Source organism: Euphorbia lathyris, chromosome 8 (assembly GCF_963576675.1).
Source record: "Euphorbia lathyris chromosome 8, ddEupLath1.1, whole genome shotgun sequence".
NCBI lineage: Eukaryota > Viridiplantae > Streptophyta > Magnoliopsida > Malpighiales > Euphorbiaceae > Euphorbia > Euphorbia lathyris.
Window position 1 is genome coordinate 38,463,672 of NC_088917.1, and position 23,896 is coordinate 38,487,567.

Genomic DNA, 23,896 nt, shown 5'->3' on the forward strand with positions numbered 1-23,896 from the left:
AGAGTTCAAATCATATAACTGGCTAAATCATGGATTCGAATCCATGGGGCAGGGATTTTTTCTTTGTCATTTAGGCCAGTTTGTTTAACAAAAAAATATTATGTTTTGAATTTTTTTAGGTAATGAACATTTTTCTGTATAAAATATTTTCCGATATTCGACTACAACCCTAGAAAACGGGAAGAAGTGGATGAAAAATGTTTTCAAAATGATAAAAAAGAATAGAGTAGGGTTTCAAAAGGTTTAAAAAAAATTTCTCTTTTCAAAAGATAAAACATTCTCTCTCTTTATATATTATTTTTCGTTAACCTAAAATTTTCCATTAAATTATTTTCCTAAACAAACAAACACTTAAAAATCAGGAAAATATTCTTACATAATATTTATCAGCAGTAAGCGCAATTGCACAAATTTTAAAGACAAATTAATTCGAAAATTAAATTATGATTATAAGCAATATAAATGCAAAAACTAAATTTTAATTACTTAATTCAACAAATTCAATGAACAAAATCTTAAATAAAAAAAGAATATTTACCAAAATAATAATAACAAATTAAATCTAGGTGAGAAAAAAAAACATATATAGTATAAAGGTATAGTAGTGTTTCATGTCCATATTTGTGCCTGCACCATACCAACGATTGAAGACGTGTTTTATGAAGTTTATGTTTTAAAAATAAAGTTTGCTGGTGTCTGTGTCCATTTCGTGTAATATAAATAAAGGTGGATCGGTTAAGCAGGATTCAGGCTTTCAAGATAAATTCCAAACTCAACATCGACAGGCAAGGCTTAGGCTCATTAATGTGTAGTTTTACAAAAAGCTAACAAAGAGAAGGGAAGCAAGCAGACCAACTTACAAGTGTTAAAAGGAGTAGTGAACGAATGATAATATTTATGAGTCGTAATTTGAAGGGTCCTATGTAAGGCAGGTAGGATGTTGCGGTTAGAGCTAGCTAACTAATTATCATTCTCAGAACCCGTCACATTACACTGCACTGCATACAATCAATCATAATAGTGTGTCCTCGTCCTCGTCCATCTTCATCTATATGCAACTTATTGGACACAGACATCATAATCAACATGAGACTACTTTCTAGTAAATGCAACCTGAAAACCTCATTCTTCATACAAGGCTAGCGAATAGACAGACTATTCCAAACATAGATGTGCTACTCATGCATCTGCTATAAAAGGAAAATACTAATCATATATTAATATTTCAATCCTACAAAACATCCAACAGAATAAATATAAAACACAGTACAACTGTGAAGCTGCAATACATGACTACTCAGTGCAAATTTTACTTCGCCCCAGAAAGGAAAATACTACAGAAAAATCGTGACAAAATTTTGAAAGAATGGAGATAGGCAACAGACTCCATCTGTGCTGAATAAATGTCTCCAACCTACAACAACGGACATAAACATTCATAGTTTCCAAATTCAGAGCCAGTTACCTCGCTGAAGAAAAATTGCTTCAAAGAAGATCAGCAACATTTGATGGCAACTCCTCAATCACTACATTATAGAATTTTTGGATATCAAATAGCATCCGCTCATCATCTCTAGTAACAAAATTGATAGCAACACCCTTCCTTCCAAATCTTCCACCTCGACCAATTCGATGAAGGTAGTTTTCAGGTTGTGTTGGGAGATCAAAATTGATCACAAGTGAGACTTGTTGGACATCAATACCACGAGCCAAGAGGTCAGTAGTAATAAGAACACGTGAAGAACCAGATCGAAATTCCCGCATAATAATGTCCCTTGTATTCTGGTCCATGTCTCCATGTGTGGCAGAGACTGTGTGATCACGAGACCGCATCTTGTCTGTAAGCCAATCTACTTTGCGTCTCGTATTCACAAAAATGACACTTTGGGTAATTGCTAAAGTCTCGTACAAATCACAAAGTGTTTCAAGCTTCCACTCCTCCTTGTCAACATTGACATGGAACTGCTTGATACCCTCAAGTGTCAGCTCATCACGTTTCACTAAAATCCTCACAGGTTTATTCATAAATTTTCTTGTGATCTCAAGGGCCTCAGGGGGCATGGTGGCAGAGAAAACTCCAACCTGAATCTTTGAAGGTAGCAACTGGAATATATCATATATCTGCAAAAAAAATGGAGTCACATCTTTAGAACAAAATAATAAGCTAGTGTATCATATAGATAGGAAGGTCATGTAATCAACAAACGTATATAAAAATGTATATAGTCGAATCCATTCAATACAAAGTCTGACATACCAACATAAGAAATTTATGTTACAAAATATGAATGCAATCCTTACCATAAATATTCATATCCAGTCAGATAATATGCAGCCACAAACTAAGGCTTCAAATAAAAAGATGGCAAAGACAACTAAAACACAATACAAATTAATATACGACTAAGAACCTGATCCTTGAATCCTCGCGAGAGCATCTCATCTGCCTCATCCAACACAAACAATTTGATGTAATCAGGACGAAGAGACTGTCTGCGTAACATGTCAAATACACGACCAGGGGTTCCAACTACAACATGAACCCCAGAAGAGAGAATGCGCTGATCTTCACGAACACTTGTCCCACCAACGCAAGCATGAACCTTCACACCCAGATAATCACCTAGCGCTCGCATAACTTTTTCAATCTGCTGTGCTAGTTCTCGAGTGGGTGCCAAAACCAATGCCTGGCATTCGACCAAGTCATAATCAAGTTGCTGCAAGATTCCAGAGCAAAAGGTAGCCGTTTTCCCAGTTCCTGACTGTGCTTGTTGGATTACATCGAGTCCCTTGCAGAATGGCACAATGCCCCTTTGCTGAATTGCAGAAGGCTTCTCAAAACCTTCAAAGAAAGGTAATTTCCACTGTTAGAACTAATATTTAGAGTTGGCTAGACTAGATTCAAAACAAGCAAACATATATAGTTGCTTATGTTCAATAAGCACTTCTATGCAAGAGATTTTACTTCTCAAGTTAATTATCAGTTCATAACAGCAATAAGCAGCATCTTTGCCTAATGGTTCAGAAGTGGTAAGTTATGTTTCTCATGTATCAAACAAAAAAAACCCTGAAAAATTTATCTTCCTTTCGAAACTATAAATACTAGAATATTCCATCCATCTTAGTAAACAAAGACCAATTTCCAAGCCTGGCCAGATGAAACCAAATAATCAGCAAATTACAAGTTGAGCAACCTCAAAGCAAACACAAAATGAGGATTGCAGCTTACCATATGCATATATACCCCTTAGAAGATTTTCCTTTAAGCCCATGGCATCAAAACTGTCATAAACCTCATCATATGATGTAAAGAATTCTTGCTCATCAGCTCCAAGCCTGTTCAACAAGTTATCAACCATAATGATAGGGCATTGGCAACAATACCCCCACATAAAAACAAATGCATAGGAAAATATATATTAAAGAAAACTACTGAGGCAAAAAGAAAGCATATGATACAACAAATGTTCCCAAACGAATAATATAAATGATGTGAGAAAAATGAAAACTTACAACTCAGACATTTTTGCATCAAATTGACGAGCATCAAATTGGGATCCTTCAGGTGCCAGACCAGTCATGACTACAGGCAATCAAAAATAAATAAATTATTAACACCCGCTTTTCTAATAACTAGATAATTCCAGCCTATAGCTCCACACACACAGATATACATATATATATATATGGTTTCTCACACTAGTTTTAACATAAATAGTTGAATACTGTAATTATACTTTTCAAAAGATTATAAAATTTAAAAGTTAGTTTTCAGTGGTCTACTTCAAAGTTAAAGCTAGTACATGTATGTCATGGAACCACTTTAACTAAAAACTCAAGAATTCCACACGTTTATGAGGTTGTCATGACTCGAACCCTCGACCATTTGGTCCTAGAGGCTCTGATACCATGTCATGGAACCGTTTTAACTAAAAGCTCAAGCTGATAGTTAAGGCCAATCATAGATCTTATATTAATCTCGGACACACACCCACACGCAAAAGAAGAACCGATTTTCTTTTCCAAAAAAAGAAGTTATATAACCTGATAAATACATGTGAACCTTCATATTTTTCTTTTCTTTTTCGGATAGATTTTCATATTTTAAGATAAAAATACACCCAAGGAAACATCCAATGATATTCAGGCACACATCACATGTATCAAAACTGCTGCTTTATAATCCGTATGCCATCAACGAACAGCCAGAAGGAAAATAAGAACAGCTTTTAAGAAAAGCAAAAAGTGATAGAAAATTATAACAAAACACATGCAGAGAAATTACGGATCTGAATATCTAAACACAAATTAAAGCATAATAATCAATGAGAACATTGGAAAAGAATAAGCAATATTGAACTTTGAGGGCATGAAATGCAACAAAAGAGATTGTGAGACAAAGTGAAGAAAACTGAAAAGATAACAGAAGTTAACAAAACCTGCAAGCAGGTGATAGGAAATACTAACTAACACTCAACTGAAATGAAGAACAGATGGAAGAATTGGAAATAGTGATATTATAACAATAAGCAATGAAACAGCGTTTCTCCTCTCACTTAATACATGAAAGAAATGGAAAGAAGAAGCCACATGGACCCGCCCCAGAATCCCCAATTCCAAGGTGTATTTCCCCAAAACAATTATCACAATAATACCGCCTAAGGCTTCCTTACCAACTTATTTAATAACCTGATCCACTAACAGACAAACTTACAACTTCACACACTTACACGTGACTCCCCTTCTTTCTAGTGTAAACCCTTAAGAACTTGGGTCCGCCCTTACTTAATATCCCATTGCTATCACAGCTACCCGCTGGAAGAACAGTATTGTCTCAAGACGGAGGGAAGGAAATTGAGCCCGGATAGTGATTTCATCTTCCCACGTTACTTGATCAACTGTCTTACCCTGCCACTGGACGAGCCACTGTGTCACTTGCACTCCTTGTTGAGTAACCGAGCGAGTGGCCAACACCTGTTCTGGTTAAGCTGAATCCTCCACTGGTATTTCGAAACCCTATGGAAGAGATGATGTGGCTTGTGCCCATAGTTATTTTAGGCACGCCACGGCTAAGGCTCCAGCCTTAGCGCCTCTGGATGACAGAGGCAGGCGCTGTCAGCCAGACGCGCGCCTAGCGTGCCTTATAGCGCCTTGAGCCAGGCGCGCCTGGCTTCGTTAGAGCTTTTTAGGGTTTTTTTAAATTCTTTTATTAGTTTAGAAAATAAAAGCAAAGGACAAAACAAAGTATCGATATCGCATCAGCGATATCACAGGTATGTCTCTCTTCTTTCTCTCTTCTTTCTTCTTCCTCTACTATGTTTCTCTCTTCTTTCTTTATTCTTTCTCTCTTCTTGCTCTATTCATTTCCTATTCTTTCTCTGTTCTTTTTTTCTTCCTCTTTGTTTTGTTTCTCTCTTCTTTCTTCTTCTTTGTTTCTGCTGAATTTATTTACTGAGATGTATCTCATAATCTGTTTTTTTTTCAGTTTCTGTTTTTATCTTTGTGCTGAATTTTGTGGATAATATAATCTGAGATGGTTAATGTTTATGTTATTCGAATATGGTCATGTCTATGTTTGTGTTTCAATTTCAGATTATGGTTATATGCTTATGTTTATGTTTCAATTTCAGATTATGCTATTCGAATAAGTTGATGTGTAAATGTTTAAGTTTTACCTAATAGGATTATGATATTCACCTTATTATGTGTGCAGGTGAATTGCAATAGCTTCGGTTTCCGGGACTGATAAGCCTAATAGTTCTGCATCCAGGGTGGAAATATTGTAAAATGTTGGAAGCAAAGAATAAGAATGATTTGAATTCTAATTTCTGTAGTATTACATTCAGAGGTGGGATTAGTCGCATCAAACAACACATTGTAGGAGGCTTTAGAAATGCAAAAAAGTGTAAGAATTGTCCACAACATGTGTATGATGAGATTTCATCCTATATGGTGAAGAAGAAGACTGAAAGATCCATTCTTCAAAGTCAAAGAGATACATTTATGGACTTTGAGGATGTAGAAAGTTTGGGTGACGACACAACCAAAGATGATATAACCTTTGAGGTTGAACCATTGAAAGGGAGCAATACCAAACTTGGGAAACAATCAAAAAGACCACGACAAAAGGGTCAAATAGATTTGTATTTCACACCTAGTGCAGAAAATGTGGTGAAAAGTAGAAAAGATGCGAAGTTGAAGCAAACAACGATAAATGATGCATGTAAGAAAGAATTGCAAGAAAGAGCATGTTTGGAGATTACCAAGTGCATGTATGATGTTGCCATTCCCTTCAAATGCAGTCAACTACCCGAGTTTTAAAGTTATGATTGAGGTGATTGGTCAATATGGTATTGGTACGAAAGCTCCAACTTGCCATGAAGTGTGCGTACCTTTTCTAAATAAGGTGGTTAATGAAGTGAAGGAGTCAATGAAGAGCTATGAAGCTGAATGGTCAAAGTATGGATGCTCGATAATGTCAGATGGTTGGACTAATAAGAGTAGGAGTTTGATCAATTTTTTGGTGAATTCCCTGAGTGAGACTGTTTTTATAGTCTGTTGATGCTTCTGAATATTCAAAGACAGGAGCCTTGATGTGTTCACTACTTCAAAAGATGGTGGACCGTGTTGATGTTGAGAATGTGGTTCAAGTTGTTAGTGATAGTGCTGCTAACAATGTCAATGCAGGTTAGTATGGTTTAATGCTTATTTAAGTTTAGCTCATGTTTAATGCTTATTTTCAATTTTGATACTTATGGAGTTATGCATGCTTATTTCTTTTTCATAGGTAAAAAGTTAATGAAAGAAAACAAATATTTGTTTTGGACTCCATGTGCTGCTCATTCCGTTGATTTGATGTTGGATTTCAACAAACTTTGAAAAAGGGAATAAGCTTGAATTCCTACATTTATGTTCGACCGGGTGTAGTGAACATGTTGAGGACATTCACTAATAAAAGAGATCTTGTTAGGCCCGGTGTGACAAGGTTTGCAACTGCTTCCTTAACGTTTCAACGCCTACATAAAGAAAAACATAATCTAAGGAAGATATTCACTTCAGAACAATGGACAAGTAGCAAGTGGACAAAAGAGGCCGGTGGTAAAAAAGTTGTTCTGATTGTGATGTCGAATAGTTTTGGACAAATATTCTTTATATCTTAAAGATATTTGGTCCATCGGTTTATGTTCTTAGATTGGTTGATGGTGAGAAAAGGCGACAAATGGGGTACACTTATGAAGCGATGGATAGAGCTAAAGAAGCCATTGCTACGGCTTTTGAGAACCGTGAGAAGAAGGAAGAGAAATACAACGTAGTCTATTAATATATAGACAAAAGATGGAATTGTCAGCTTCATCAACTTTTACATGCAGTTGGAAATTATCTTAACCCGGAATACTTCTATCCGAATGATGTCCTCCCGAATGTAGAGGTTTGTAATGGATCCTATGAATGTATCCAAAGGCTTTCTCATATCGATGAGGAGCAAGAAACTATCCTTCAAGAGCTAAGTATGTATCAATATGCAAAATGGTTGTTTGGGAACGTGTTTGCTATTAGGCATCAGAGCACAAAATCTCCTAGTAATATTTATTATTGAATAGTCTTTTGTAATATTAACTTAGAGTTTTAAGTAAAAGTTTCAATTTAAGCTCAATTTTTTATTGATGTAACAACTGATTGGTGGACTTGTTACAGAGCTTCCACTCCAACTTTAAGAAATTTTGGAGTGAAAGTGCTAAGCCTCACGTGTAGTGCCTCTGGATGTGAGCGAAACTGGAGCATATTTGAACATGTAAGAGACTTTATTAGTTTGTTAGTGTTATTGTTTAGCTTTAGCATCATTCTTATTTTTCAAAATATATGATATATTGAGTATTTTATGTTTCAGCTTCATAGTAAAAAGAGGAATAAGCTTCCTCAACAACGGTTGAATGATTTAGTGTTTGTGAACTATAACCAAGCACTAAAGTTTTGACATGAAACTCTTGACATTCTTGACCTTATTTCTTTAGGAGATATAGATAACTCCAATTAATGGTTGAGAGAAGTCGGATGATGATGATCTAGTATACCCAAATGAGGAATTGAGATGGGCTAGTGTTAGTAGGGCTATTGGAGATGATGAAAGTGCTTATCAAACTAGAGTAGGAAAAAATGTTGCAAATGCATCAGTGTTAGGCCTAAGGCTAAGGTAAAAGATAAGGGTAAACTGTCTTTTATAGACGATGAACCCAACTTTGTAGATGATGAGTACCTTGATGAGGAAGGCGACAATGATGATGAGATTGAGAACCTTATTCAAGAAGCGTATGATGATGGAAGTGATAATGATGATGATAATTATGATTTTGATGAAGATTAGGAAGGAAGACTAAGAAGTTAAAGATTAGTTGTTTTCTAGAGTCAAGAAGACTATTAGTGTTATTAATTATTTAAAGTTGAACTTTGGTCTTTAGTTTTAACTTTTAAGTTGGTATTACGAGTTTATGATTGTGCCTTAGTAGTTAACTAGAACTTAACTCATACATTTTATGGTTTTATTGTTGGTATTTGACTATTTTTTATTACTTGTGACTAGTATTATGAATTTATGATTTTTTTTTTGTGCGCCTCGTGCTGCTCAGGCGCACGCCTTAAGTTGCGTCTTGCGTCAAGGCTCCAGACACTGGTCGAAACGAAGACCGATCGAACCGCCTAGGCGCTCGAAATTGAGAATCCAATTTTCTCCAATTAGTCCCTTCAAGCGTTTTATTGACTCCTAGGTGATTTTTAGCCGTCTTGCCTCCGCCTAGACCGCCTAAGTACCGCCTAAGAGACAATGAACAAAAGTATTTTTTATCGTGAATTTATTTTTTTGGTTTATTATAATTCAATTTTAAGTTGTTTTAATGATATTGTTGTTGAAATGTTGATGTTTACGCATTTTTAAAGATATATGTTACAAATATATATGTTTTTCTATATTAAATAATTTTATATTATTATTTTTAGATAGTATAATATATATTTTAATTGAGTTTATATAATAATTTCTTGATTAACAAATAAAAAATACAAAAATACAAATCCGATTAATCCCCGATTAATTCCGACTAATCTCCGATTAATCCTTGAGGGCCCTGTCCGCTCTACTAGCGCCTAGCGTTTTTTACAACCTTGGCTCCAGACCCCCTTGCGCCTTAGTGCGCCTTGTGCCTTAAATAACTATGCTTGTACCGGACTATTGGCCGGCTTTAACATCCACCTTTGACATCAATCCTTAGCGTTTCTGGAACCCTCGCCGGCTTCATCGCCTCTAATTTGGTCATCATATTATGCATCTTGACCTGCTTACGAATATCCTCCTACAATCCTTTAAGGAAATATCCCACATATTGCAGTTTCGGTTGACGGGGAACCAAAGAAGCCACCATCTCAAAGTATTCAATGAACTCCACCACCATGCCTCTTTGTTGCATTGCAACCAGCTCTTCATATGGATTTTGGATCTCCAATTGACTGAAACGTTGTAAAAACTCTTCCCTGTCGGCGTGAATTCTTGGAGAATCGTGAACCAGTTAATCGTTGGTCCCTCCATGCAGATCTCTGCATTAGCAATCTTCAACTCCTCTGGTGTATGGTTGATGCGAAAATACATTTTTGCTCTGGTTAACCATCCCTTTGGATCTATTCCCTCAAAGAGAGAGGTTATCTCACCTTTCGGCCTGCTAGGTGGGTTTCTACAGTTGATTTTGCATTGTCGTTGATGGGTTACCAGCGCCATCTCAAGTTGGCTCCTTGTACCCATAGTGGGGTGTTGGCCAACCACCTTTGCTTCTCCAGTGCTTCCCTCTATTTGTCCCTCCGAGGATTCCGACTGATGGAAACAGAGTCTACTTCGTTCGTAGGTTGCTTGTCAAGTTTCTTCATCAAGCTAGACAGTTGGACCTTGATGTCTTCCATGGAAATCTGCATTGTTAAGTGGTTTTGAGGTAAGATGGTAACTTGTTTACCCATCCCCGTGAGTTACTTTTCTATCCACACTATTTTGGCCTCAATTGAATCAAACTTACTTTCAACTTGTGGCTCCATATTGCCGGTATCCGGCATGTCGAATCAAACTGATAGGAAATACCAACTAATACTCAGCTGAAATGAAGAATAGATATGGAAGAATTGGAAATAGTGATATCATAACAATAAGCAATGGAATGAAACAATGTTTGTCCCCCTCCTCTCATTGAATACATGAAAGAAATGGAAAGAACAAGCTACAGGACCAGCCCCAAAAATCCCAAATCCTAAGGTGGATTTCCTCAAAACAATTATGACAACAAAAACCTAATCAACTAACAAACTCACAACCTCACACATGACTCCCCTTCTTCTTTCTAGTGTAAACCTTAAGAGCTTCGGTCTCCCCTTAATATCACGCTCAAGTGCTAAGTTAAGAATTTAAGAATTGGGGTTTAGGGTTTTCCAAACTCCTCGGATCTTTTGTTCTTGAGGAACTAAAGGAAACACACATTGTAGATAGGCACAGGCAGCGAAAAGTTGTAGAAGTGGAATTAGGTGAGTTTATTTCACGGTGTCATTTCATTCTATAATTTCACTTTGAAATATCCCATAATTAAATTTATGTAATTTTTTTTCTTCTTTTACTAATGACACGTCATGAATAAGGCTTTCTTAATAAATAACAAAAACTTAATCCATAAAAAATTCAGCCTTGAACTTAGCATTATTCAGATTTTTTGGTGGAACCTTCATAAACCTCAACTTATGGCCATAAACACACATGCACATGCACACACATGCACACGAGCACATATACTAACTAATGAATACATTCAAATATTTCCACTATTTCCCTTACAAAGAAGACATTTTAACATCTTTAAATCAATAGTTACGCCATTTTCAAGCTGTATGGAATTCAATTATGTTGAATGTCAACAGCAAACATCACAAAAAAATATCAATGGCAACACAGGAAATTGTGAGAAATAAGCAAAATTGCAGCAAAAAATACCATAAAAAATCGATTTTAACAAGATAAAATCAATAAAGTCAAAAAAAGCCAGTCCACTGCTTATATTATATCTAATGGTAAGTAGAGAGAAATAAACATGATCATGTCATGACTTTGTACAGGAGCTGGAGTCCATTATTCTAAATTCTCCTTCAATCCACTAATTAAACATGTGTGAATTGAAATTTTACCCCAAATAGCTAACACCACTGAAATCACCTTCAACCCATCAATCTTACCATGGAATACACACACAGGAATAACTGGAACTATAGGCAAACCCTAAGTGCTAATCACATTCGTGAAAAAAGATGATTTTCTACGGGAACTATAGACCACTTCCTTTACAAAATACAAGGCTATTGAGCACCCTTTTAAGATGACCCTTCAAACTTTATTTATTCCATTCTGAAATTTGCTAGTCCGATGCCCTTAGCTAATTCATCTTTCACCTTGCTTCATTAGCCAGGTAACAATTTTTTTTGTTCAAAAACAGAATTATATGCTGTAAAATCTAATTAACACCGTGTTATAACTTGAGAAATATCAAACAATTACATCAGGTTTGTAATCATCAATTCAAATAAATTACTGTTGGAAACTTGAAAGCATCCCTTACTATGCCTATATATGGTGTATGTTCATGTCTATAGTTGTGCATACAGACACCAAGAAAGAAATTCAGTATCGTTTTTTAATAGATATAATGTCGAAATTGAAAACAGGCTTATGAAAACTATAAGGAAACTATAACTTCTCTAACTTAATCCAACAACATTAGTACCCTGCTCCAGTAGGTATATCTTCCTCTAATTATAAAAGTGTGGTCTTCTTAACATTATGCAATAAATTGGCAATAAATCCCCAACTTGACGAATCAAATAAAGCTTAAACAATAAATCTAAGGACATAATACAGTACTTATTTAAAAAATTGATAGGAATTCCACGATAATATCATCTATTCCAACAAATATATAACTTTTGAATCCATGTTTTGATTCCAATGAGTCAAACAACAAACAATCAGATTCTTAAGGGGGGAAAAGGAGCCAAGTAGATTTAGATGAAAAGAGGAGAAATGGTCCATTCCAGTTGAGGTTAAAAATGACACAGAATCCAGCTTAAGGAGAAACTGAAAACTAGAACCACTGGTACAAAAATTAACGGAAAAGAAATCTGACCTACCTGCTGTCGATAAGCTACGGGCAACAAAGATTTCGAAAGCTAAAACACGGTGGAGATCTCGATGGCTATGACACGGCGGAGTTCTTGGCGTACCCAGGAGATCTTTTCGGCTATGGGATGGGTAGTGAGAGTGAGACGGCTATGGCAGGAGAGGATTGTTTTAATAGTTGAGAAATACTTGTTAAAAAGGGGCTGTTAAACGAGTTCCCCTAATGAAATTGGAGGTTCCTAGTTGCCCTGACCCGTAGTGGGAGATAATTCTTTTTATCTTTTTTTTTATATAATTTAAAAATAATATATATATTCTGTTAAAAAATACTATATACTACATTCAACATTAGATTGGAATTTTTACCCAAAATGGGTTTTCTAAGGATACAATAACAACTCGGTTAAACATTTTATCCACTGAAGGTGTTTGAAATAATAAATTTATAATTAATAGTTTTTATGTTGATTATTATTAAGTTACTTTAGAATAACTTATAAGAAATTATATAATGTTAAGTTACACTCTTAATTAGTCATTAAGAGTCATTAAGTTTATTTATTAGGTTTGTAATAGTTACATTTTCATATACTATAAATAGTTATCTTGTATAAGCTAAAAGTGAAGAAGCATAAATTGAAAAGAAATAAAATTAAGAAAAGCTTCCTCCTATTTTTCTTTCACTACTTATATTCTTCTTTTCTCTCTAACAGAATGGTTTGTTTAACCGGACTCGAAATTGAAAGACTAGCTCCCGGTTTCAATTTGCAAGTCTTTCGGTTTCTATTTAATATATATATATTTTTTAATCTTTTTGAATTGGTATCTCTACTTATTCAAAACAATTATAGAAAAATATCAAAATTGGTTCATTGATGTTTTACAAAATTTTAATTTAACTTCAACACTTAACTATTCATTTTAAGACTTATTAACTAAATATTTTTTTTATCAAATTAGTTAATAATGAACATCTAATTCGATTAAAAATGTTTTATTTTTTCAGTAATGTTTGAAATTATAAACTTAACAATACCTTTTCAGTGATATTACCGAAAAGTTATGGTTAAGTTTATAATTTCAAACGTTACCGAAAAGTTACGGTATGAAGTGACAGTTAAATAACAGTTGAACCATTTCAAACTGTAATTTAAACTGTTCGAAGTGATAGTTAAATGTTCGAAGTGCAAAAACCATATTTCTTATAAAGAAACTGTAAAAACCGTAATTTAAACTGTCAAAAATATAATTTCAAACTCACATTTTAAAGAATAAAACATTTTTAACCTTTGATAAAAAAAATATATTTAATTAATGAGCCTTAAAATAAATAGTTTTTTTGGGTTTAATTGTTGGAATTGTGGTTTGAAGCCTTAAAATAAATAGTTAAGTGTTGAAGTTAAATTAAAATTTTATAAAACATAAAGAGACCAATTTTGATATTTTTCCATAATTTTTTTTTGAATAAGCGGAGACACCTGCTCAAAAGATTATATATATATATATATATAAGAGGGCCTGTGAGAACCCTTTCTTAGGTGAGAACACTCCTTAGGTGCTGATGCTGCTGGGATTCGAACCCTAGCCTCCTAACTTACACTCCATACTCCTTACCACTAAGCCATTTGCTTTTTTTATGTATTATGTTGCGCATTGCTTAATATACCAATGCCCTTGTAGCTTCTATTATTTAATATTTGATGCATACACTTATTAATATTGATTAAATGTGCATAATAATAAATTATTAATAGAAAAAAAAAGAAATTTGCATAATAATGAATTATTAATAGAAAGAAAATGTCAAAAAAAAAATAGAAAGAAAATGTCCATAATAATGAATTATTAATAGAAAAAAATCCAAAAACATGCTCCAATTTCTTATTTATTTAATTCCCTTATATTTTTGTAATTTATGTTATATAAGAAAATATATTTTTTAAAACATACGTTAGAACATATATTTTAACTTTTAAAACACGAACTATGAAGTTTAGAACGTACGACATATTTTTTAGAACATACGTTATGTTTTTTAGAACATGTGTTATGTTTTTTCGAACATGAGTTATAAATTATATTATAGAACAAATGAAAAAACGATCGAGATATCTACTGATTTTTTAGAATATTATACTTAATTTTTAGAACACAAACTATATATTTTTTAAAACATACGTTATAACATATATTTTAACTTTTAAAACACGAACTATGAAGTTAGAACGTACGACATATTTTTTAGAACATACGTTATGTTTTTTAGAACACGTGTTATGTTTTTTCGAACATGAGTTATAAATTATATTATAGAACAAGTGAAAAAACGACCCAGATATCTACTGCTTTTTTTAGAAAATTATACTTAATTTTTGGAACACAAACTATAAACTTTAGAACATATGTTATGTTTTTTAGAACATACGCTATGTTATTTAGAATGTGAGTTTTTTTTTTTTTGAACAAAAAAATGGCCCATATATTTACTATTTTTTTAAAACATTATCTTAATTTTTAGAACACAAATTATAAAGTTTAGAACATATGTAACAATATTTAGAACATCGTCCTTAACAATTTAAAACATAAATTACAAAAATATAGAGGAATTAAATAAATAAGAAATTAGAGCATGTTCTTGGTTTTTTTTTCTATTAATAATTAATTATTATGCACATTTATTTTTTTCTATTAATAATTATTGTGCGAATTTAATCAATATTAATAAGTGCATGCATCAAATATTAAACAATAGAAGCTACAAGGACATTGGTATATTAATCAGCACGCGGCAAAATACACAAGGAAAGTAAATGGCTTGGTGGTAAGCAGTGTGGAGTGTAAGTGAGAAGGCCAGGGTTCGAACCCCAGCAGTATTAGCATTGGAGCGTTTGGCGTTTCACTTCAAACCGCAGTAAGATGTTTGTAGTTATTTGTTATTAACAAAATTATCCTTCATATTTCCACAAAATATGTTTATTCTTTGATATTATTTATATTTCTACAACATAATTACCGGAAGGACAAAGTTTTGTTGCGTTCAATAATTTTTTTATTTTTTTATAGATTATTTTTATTAATTTGTGTAACACATTTTTTATTTTATAATAGGATAAGGTGCAAAAATACCCCTAACATTTATAGCTGGGAGCAATTTTACCATTAACGTCTAAAATGGTGCAAGTATACCCCTAATATTGGTACCTAGCTAGGAGTAATTTTACCCTTAACGTCTAAAATGGTGCAATTATACACCTAACAATGGTGTAAGTAACACATTTTTTATCTTATAATAGGATAAGGTGCAAAAATACTCCTAACCTTTATAGCTAGGAGCAATTTTACCCTTAACGATCTAAAATGGTGCAAATATACCCCTAACATTGGTAGCCATCAACAATTTTACTTCTAATATTGACAAGTTGAGTCAATTTGAGAAATAATTTATCAAACTATCTTCTTGGTTATAAATATTGTCATCTACACTTCACATGTGCACTATTTTATCATCGTTAGTAACAGATCACAAATATATGATTAGACGTCAATTTTTTTAAGAAAATAAAAAATATATATTGTATTTTATACGAGTTGGACAAAAAAATTTCAAATATTTCACCGAATTTATAAATATTAATTTTCAATTTTATTATTAAATTACAAAAAATTATGAAATCTCTTTTTTAGAACTATTGATATGTGCAACTAGTGTAGAATAAGAAATAAAATATCTATATTTTCTAATAAAATCTGAAATTGATCCAACTTGCCAATGTTAGGGGGTAAAATTCCTTTTAGCTGTCAGTGTTATGGGTAAAATTGCATAATTTTAGACGTTAAGAGTAAAATTATTCCTAGTTGTAAACGTTATGAGCATTTTTTCACATTTTCCTTTTATAATTTCGTCGTTGATTAATTTAAAACATGTCCACATTAGACATTTTAAATCTGAACTGCAACAGTCCAATATAATTTTACCAAACACTAGTAATTAAACAACTAATAACAAACAACTAACAGCAACTGCGAACAGCTAACAACAACCGCAACAACTATAAGCTAACAGCTGAACCAAACAGGCCTAGTATATATATCTTATTATTTATTATTTCGTAATATATAAATATACATCATTTATTTAAACTATATATTTTTAAAAATAAATTATAACAATGTATTTAATTTATAATTTATCTTTATCTTTATTTATTATTATTATTTAGTTTATTATATTATTTTACAATATATTTTATTTTTAAATTATATATAAATTGAAAAATAAAAAGTAATGTTAAGACACCACATGATGTTGTTGCGGTCGCATCTGGGGTTGCAAACAAAAAGGACATTATTAATTTCCGGCATAAATTCATCTAATAGGAACGGAAAATTCTCATATATTTTTTCCATGGAATAAAGATGGAGAAAAAAAATCAATCAAGGGGCTAATGGGACGGGGATGGATCTTTCTCCATCCCATGAGGATCCTTATCTCATGTAGTTTATATGAATTTTCAAAATTTATTTTTATATTTGGACAATTCTTATTTATTTTTATATTTGATAGATTGATATATTACTTATGAATTGTCATTGATGTATTTTTTTTATATCACGTATAGTATATTTTATAGATTGTATTTGTCTAACTGTATTATACGATAACATTTTAAATTTCACTAAAAAAATTATTATTTACAATTTGAGAAATAGGGATCCCACAAGGACGGAAACAATGAGTATATTTTCTCCATTTTATAAATTGGGATGGAGATTTCTCATCTAGAAGCAGATAAGGCCGAAAGAAGCACTTCTCATCTATTCTCCACCTCATTTACAACCTTAGTGGTCTCATGTTTTAAAAAGAAAATGATAAAAAAAAATTGAGATTATTAAACTTTCATTATTTTTATAAAATTCTTGATTAATTATTTTAGGTAAAGGTTATGCTTAAGCCTTACTTTGTGTGTTTTCACCATTAGATTAATTTTCTAATCCATCATCTAATGGTGAAAACACACCAAGTAATGGTACTTTGTCAAAAACAAAGTAACCATAGAATGCACCATTATTTTATTATGTGCAATTTCTGAACATTTATTATTTTATATATGAGGTCTTTCATCAATGATCTTACTATGTTGAACTATAATTTCTCACTAATTTATGTATAAAGTCTGTGATCAATTATTTTCGCCATTCGGACACTAAATTTTTTATCCTGATTATGCTCCATATTTTGTCAAATGTGCATGAATGTATTTTGGGATGATGATGCGATGTTTTTGAAGAATAATAGGCAAACGTTTGGCAGCGGAAATATAAAAATTTTACCTATTTCCTTTTTCCAAGATCCGTTAATCGTTATTTCATACAAGGAGGGATTGAACATAAATACCTTTATGACGATCAATCTACCGTTGCAAACGAAGTGCCCACAACTTCAAAAGAGATGGAAATTATCTACCACTCTGTCCCTACCTGAACAGACCTTCCAGACCTCCGAACGACAATCCCAACAGTGGAAACGTGGAAGAATATGTCTAGAAGCTCCTGTCCAAAAATCGCGACGATCTGACGGTTCAATCTCCGGGAATCCGCGAAATCGTGAACTGACATGATGTAGGAGAAGCAAAACGAATTTCTCCTTTTGTATGTCTTTTCTACATTCATGAACATAACAAAACATATAAGTAAACGATTAGAACTCAACCAAGTAATAGCAATCAGGATAGATTGCCTCTAATTAATCAACACAAGATCAAGGAGAAAAAGGAAGAGATGAAATCAATTTATTCGGAAGCAATCGGTGGAATTCCGTCCTCTACTGTAGTGGTCGAAATTCTCAGTCTGCGGGAGAGACTAGGGTTAGCCGAAATTTTCTAATAGGAGGGGTATAAATAACCTCTTGTATCTAAACCATAGTTAGATAGAATTAGGTTACTTAATAAGAGTTATATTTGGAATAATACTCTTGTTATTATTATCTATAATTATATCTAAATATAAAGATAATAACAACTTATTGATAGGATAATAATAGAAGCAATTTAATCTCATTAAACCTCCTAACTTATTTATACTATAATTAATTTAATTCGCAATCATAATGTAATTATAATTGTTGCAAAATTAAAGTAATTCCTTTATGTTTTATCTACATAAAATCGCCCCCATTTTATGTTACTGGGCCTTGGTGGACTCAGTTGGGCTTCCATCAATTAATTAATATTTGTTTCTCTTTTGGGCTCCAAGTCTTATGTGTGACCCATTAGGTTCTTATTGCTTCTAGCCGTATACAACTATTAAATTAATTTCTTAGAATTATATTTAATCTTTGCATAACGGAATGAGTATGCGAACTGTGATTGGTAGATCCGAAACATTCTCCCAGAGCTATAAGAAGATAGGTTGATTCCGTCGTTGACCTTTCCGTATTAGTTACAGTATAATTCGATCCTTCATCAACTACATCCTTGAACAGAATCTTATGACTATGGGCAATGTCAAGTCATATATAGCGAGACGTTCGTTTTACTTGTACAGGCCGAGTTAACTCCAATTAGATAGGTTAAGTGAAATCTGAATTTCAAGTCTTAAGCTATCACCTTGCAAGGATTTAGAGTTAAGTCTTCCACAAGCGATCCTTGGACGTATCTCCCATTTATCAGGAGTGACAAATGCTCAATCCAATGTATAACTATCCTGCAATTACTTCTTGTGATACCCAACGTCTGTCGTTCATACCCCAGAGTCATCTCTGTTATGGATCGTGTTACAACAGGATCAAAGCATCACATTCCATAATCCAGAATCACTAATTAACATTCCTTTGAGTCTTAGGATTACTTATACCTATTAATACCAATGAGATGAACAGGTGATAAGGATAAATCTACCCATCCTGTTGTCTCAAGTCAGGTCCCCAATCCTAATGAACCCCTTTCATTGGATCCATGTAACTGTCCAGATATCTGCATATCTGAAGCTTCTGAGATCATCTCTCTGTCTCGACAGAAGACATTGTTACATACAAGTCTCAACAGTGATATGTCAATCCCTTATTCAAAACATATTACTTGACTTGGGGTGGTTTTAAGTTTATTAGTTTATTATAATGTTTCATCTCACTTCATGCTTGTATGAACACTTTATAATCACTTTAAATAAACTTAGGGATTTCCTTTTATTAGACTTGTTTAGTTCTTTAAAGGAGGTTGCCTTCATACAGTTATAAAACCATATCTTATTAAAACAAATGACATAAAGAACAATTCATTTATATTAAGTTTATATCCTGGAACAATTGTCTATAGAACACTAAACCCCAACAGTTTTTACATGTTTGAGCACATGCCTTTAACGGAATGTGAAATAGATTCACGACAGTACTAGGAGTGAAGGGCTAATTAATGTCGAAAAATAATTGATTAGGTATTGATATTTAATCGATAGTTTTGATGATCAAATCTACAAATCTTCTATCCTTATTTGGCTACTTCTTGAACCTCACCTTCTATTGGAGGATCAATTTCCCAATAGGAAGCTACCACGTGTATCGCCTCTTATAAGATATATCCACTTGGACTCCTACAGGCATATGTCTTATGTCTGTCATTTTGCTTACTATAATTTGAATAAGCATATAGTCGTGGGGTACCTAATCCCTGATGTATTCAGATTATCATCCTTCGTTCGGATCCCTATCATATGGTCTTGGGGCATTCATTCCAAGCTTTTTGTGGAAGCCCAAAAGATAATGATATTGTAGATTAAGTTTGTGGATATTTTGAGGATCAGCATGGACTTTTCTATACCTAAGGTAAGACAAAGAAAAGGTTAGAGAGAGGATGTTGAGAGGTGACTCCACTCTGATGATAAAGTCAAATGAATCTCTTGGTGAATATATACGAGGCTCTCGATTTATGTTTCTCTATAATGTGAGTCTGTACCTAGGCTTTGAGGGTCTGAGACATATTTATAAGGAGTTTTGTTTGTGATCGCTGATACGAGCATATTTGACAAGATTTATTAGCTAGAACATTCATGGAGAATAGCATAAAAAGATCATGTTTATAGCTAAATCCAAGCTGCAAATAGCTATTCTAACAAACTAGTTAAGTTCAAGCAAACAGTTATGTGAAAGGATTGAACAGTCTGTTTCAGTCCAGATTCAGGTCAAAAAGTGGGTAAATGGACTTACACGTGTATCTAACATTAGCAAAAGAAAGAAGAAGTAAGATACAATTGTATTCAACCATCTTTCACCATTCCAACACGTCTTTGTGATCCAATGACTAAGATTATTTGCTTTTACTGTTCAAACAGTTATTTTCCTATTTTACTCTTTTCAACCTAGAAATCTTTGTTATAGTATAAAAAGCACATTTTCTACTTTGTATCAGAATCTTAGCATCTTCTACCTCCAACCATATTATATTTAGGGAGCTTTTCCTTAAAGAGCTCATCTTTTATGGTGTTTAAGGCTACTCTCTCATGAAAATGAGGAGTAGCTATCTTAGCAAGTTTGGTCAGCTTAGGTTGGTGGTTGTAAGTATTTCTATTACATTATTTAATAAAGAATGTTTAGCTTAAATGGTTGTTGATATAATTTTAATGCTTAGATCTTATCAATCTATGTTTAAGTGATGCAAGATGACATGAGAATGCTCTTGAATCACGGAACCACCTATTAGCATGCATGATTATGGATGGAGACGCGATTAGTCATGTATCGGGATTTTCATTTGTGAAATGCTTCCTAGAACTTAATGCGTGAATACTAATAATTCAAGGAGAATTGGTTATTCACTAGTCTTAGTATCTTTGGAATATGGGAGATCGGACCTTAGTGACTAGAGGAGGAAGAGACCCGAACATCGAACTTCACAACATTCTTGATGAATATGGATAAAAATATGTACTGACCACCTATTCTAAGTTTGTCTTGACTTGTTATTTTTATTTATGTATTTATTTACTATTTTTAGAATAAAATCTCACCAAACCAACTTCAAATACATTTTGTACACTCGAACAGTTGTTCAATGTAATCTTTCACATAGTTTTCGTACCGCTTTCCCAATGGAAAGAAGCAAGTCCTCATCATAAAATTGCATGGGGAGACATGGGAAACGTACGCAGACCATAGTGGAGTTAATTCTAGTGCTCTCAAGTCGAAACTCTGGAGTCCAAGTCCTCATAGTGAGATAATGGCCCTGCACAATCCACGGGCCAACTGACATTATCCTATCCCGATCACCTAGATGTGCAAACTTACATATATGAAAGCCATTGCCAATATCCATGATTTCTACATCCACCACCAGCTTCCATAATTCCAGAACACGTGACGTTAGGGCTACGTAAACAATATTGCATCCTAATAACTTAATGATCAAAGCATCCCGCCAAGGGGCAGATAGTCTCTCTTTCAACTGGGCAGCTAGTGTAAAACGTGATTGAAGTTTATTATTCTCAACGACTTCCACAGCCAAGAGGCCTTCAGCCTTCAACAAATATTGTTAGCATCTTAATATTTGACCCTTAATATACAAGACATGTTTGGTTCATAAAATAAAAGAAAGAATAATTAGTTATTTTTAGATAATCCATATTCCACCATTTGATTCATTTTTTTCATGGAATAACTATTCCATGGAATTTGCATTCTACAATTGGTGGAATATGGATTCCTTAATTTAAGCTAGGATAGCTATTTCATAACTAATATATTTCTTATTCCAAAATTAATCATCTCATGTTTATTAGTCATTTGTTTTACATTTCACGTGAAAACGGATAAAAAACGTGAAAAAATGTTATAAATTAGAAAAAAAGGGGAAAACGGAAAAATGCGAAAAACGGTAAAAACAGAAAAGCGCAAAAAAAAAACATGAAAACAGTAACAATGTGAAAAACAGTAACAATGTGAAAACAGTAGAAATGTAAAAACCATAAAAAATGTGAAAACGGAAAAAACACAAAGATGGTAAATACGTAAAAAAGGTAAAAATGTAAAAAATTAAAAAAAAACGTGAAAGGTTGATGGTGATAATTAAAATTCACATTTTGCATTTTCATGTTTTTTTTTCGTTTTTTATATTTTTCTTGTTTTTATTGTTTTCACATTATATTTGTTTTTTCTTAAATAATATATCATAAATATTTAAATAATTGATGGTAATAATTAAAATTTTAAAATAAATAAGAAATTACATTTGAGAGTAAAGTTATTTTTTTTAATTACAAAACTAACTATTCCATTTTATTCCATTCCACCAATCAAATATATCCGAATAACTAATTCTAAAAAATACTTGTTCTATTGTCTCTTATTCTATTCATTGATAATGTCTATTATATTCCATTCTATGAACTAAACGATATATAAGGGTGTGAAAAATGTTAAGTAAAATATAATAAATTTTAATATATCTTTTTTTTATATAAAATTTAGTTTTACTCAACATAAATTAGACTTATGACCCTTTAATTTTAGTCTTACAATTTTTATGGCCCATTATTCAAAACCTGGTATAAAATTTCTGAATTTGTCGTTTACTTAACTAAAATTCTCACTTTTTATCCCACCGATAACATGTATTTTAAACAACTTTAATTTTTAAATGTTATGATTTTGAAATTATTTCATTGTTGTTTGGTTTTTTTTTATTAAGGATTGGTTAGCGAGGAAGGATAAGTGGCGAACATCCCAGCTATGCTAACACCCTACCACAGACCCAAAAAAACCCCGAACCAAATTTTGGTTGAGAAAGAGAAAATGCTTGTTAAAGAGAAGCTCGAAAACAGTGATTTAGAAAATTGAACAACATTTTCATAGAAATCTAATTCTAAACAGCTCCATAAACTTTTTTATTATTATTTTAAAGTCTGTTATTAGTTATTTTTGAAGTCGTTTAATTTTATAAGAGATTTTTATATAATACATAGGTCTTGTTTGGTAAAGAGGGTTTTGGGATAAAAAGAGCGGTTTTGACCAATTTTAGAGGTTTGACCACTAAAACCGTTGATTGGAGTGTTTGGTGAAGAGAGGTTTGAAAGAGAGTTTTGGGATGAAAAAGCTAATTTAGAAAAAGCTCTTAAAAGGAGCTTTTTCAATTAGCGTTTTGGAATATTAAAATTAATGGACTTCTTTAACCCTAATAGATAGACTCCCTCTTCTCTTGCGCCAAAATTAATGCCCTTATTCGTCTTTTTTGCACAAACCGCTATTATCAATCAGCTAATTTTTACTAAACAGGTCTACACAAACAAGTCAAATCAGCTAATGTAATCAGCTAACAGCTAATTCCCAAACAGGGCCATAGTAAAGTTGAATGTTTTTTTTTTTCATGTTGGTTTTTGAATGGTAATGGTTATAAAGAAAGGACTAAATTGAGTGTATGGGTGTAATTTATCCTATTTCTTATATACAATACAAGTTACTTTGCAGTTATATATATTATGTGTAAAGTTGAGTTATTTAAGTCCCATAACTGTGTGCAGCAATAGACTTATTTGGATGTTGTTATGTTGAATGTGTGAAAATGAGATAAGATGATGTTGAATTACATTTTATGTTCTCAGAGAGAATCGTAATCATAATTTAACTGTTAGCTCAATAAAAATAATCATAATTAATTGGTTAATGAAGACATAACAAAAACCTTTTATTTATTTTATGAGTGTGGTTGCATTTGGGCGATG

The 23,896-nt window shown here is 32.7% G+C and overlaps 1 protein-coding gene and 1 long non-coding RNA gene across 3 annotated transcripts; one reads left to right on the top strand and one right to left on the bottom strand.

The window, feature by feature from the left end:
• Nucleotides 1–1,188: 1,188 nt before the first annotated feature.
• Nucleotides 1,189–12,396, bottom strand: LOC136202297 (eukaryotic initiation factor 4A-2). Of its 2 annotated transcripts, none has more exons than XM_065992819.1 (5): nt 12,195–12,396; nt 3,514–3,583; nt 3,230–3,336; nt 2,412–2,842; nt 1,189–2,121 (listed from the first exon to the last, which is right to left on the bottom strand). In XM_065992819.1, the coding sequence occupies exons 2-5, from the start codon at nt 3,579–3,581 to the stop codon at nt 1,486–1,488; spliced, it is 1,242 nt and encodes a 413-aa protein (XP_065848891.1). In that variant the 5' UTR covers nt 3,582–3,583; nt 12,195–12,396; the 3' UTR covers nt 1,189–1,485. The 2 variants fall into 2 exon arrangements, with proteins under 2 accessions (XP_065848891.1, XP_065848890.1); XM_065992818.1 differs by having other exon boundaries at nt 12,199–12,395.
• On the top strand, nt 4,748–8,685 carry LOC136202298 (uncharacterized). Its single transcript, XR_010674401.1, has 3 exons — nt 4,748–5,273; nt 5,714–6,687; nt 6,788–8,685. It is a non-coding gene; the product is annotated as an uncharacterized lncRNA (long non-coding RNA).
• Nucleotides 12,397–23,896: the final 11,500 nt, after the last annotated feature.

Excerpts from the sequence above, each read along its gene's own strand:
- LOC136202297 (XM_065992819.1), bottom strand. The coding sequence starts at position 3,581 with ATGACTGGTCTGGCACCTGAAGGATCCCAATTTGATGCTCGTCAATTT. Across the intron at positions 2,843-3,229 it reads AAGGGGTATATATGCATATG|GTTTTGAGAAGCCTTCTGCA; the intron begins GTAAGCTGCAAT and ends CTTTCTTTGAAG. Across the intron at positions 2,122-2,411 it reads CGCGAGGATTCAAGGATCAG|ATATATGATATATTCCAGTT; the intron begins GTTCTTAGTCGT and ends TTTTTTTTGCAG.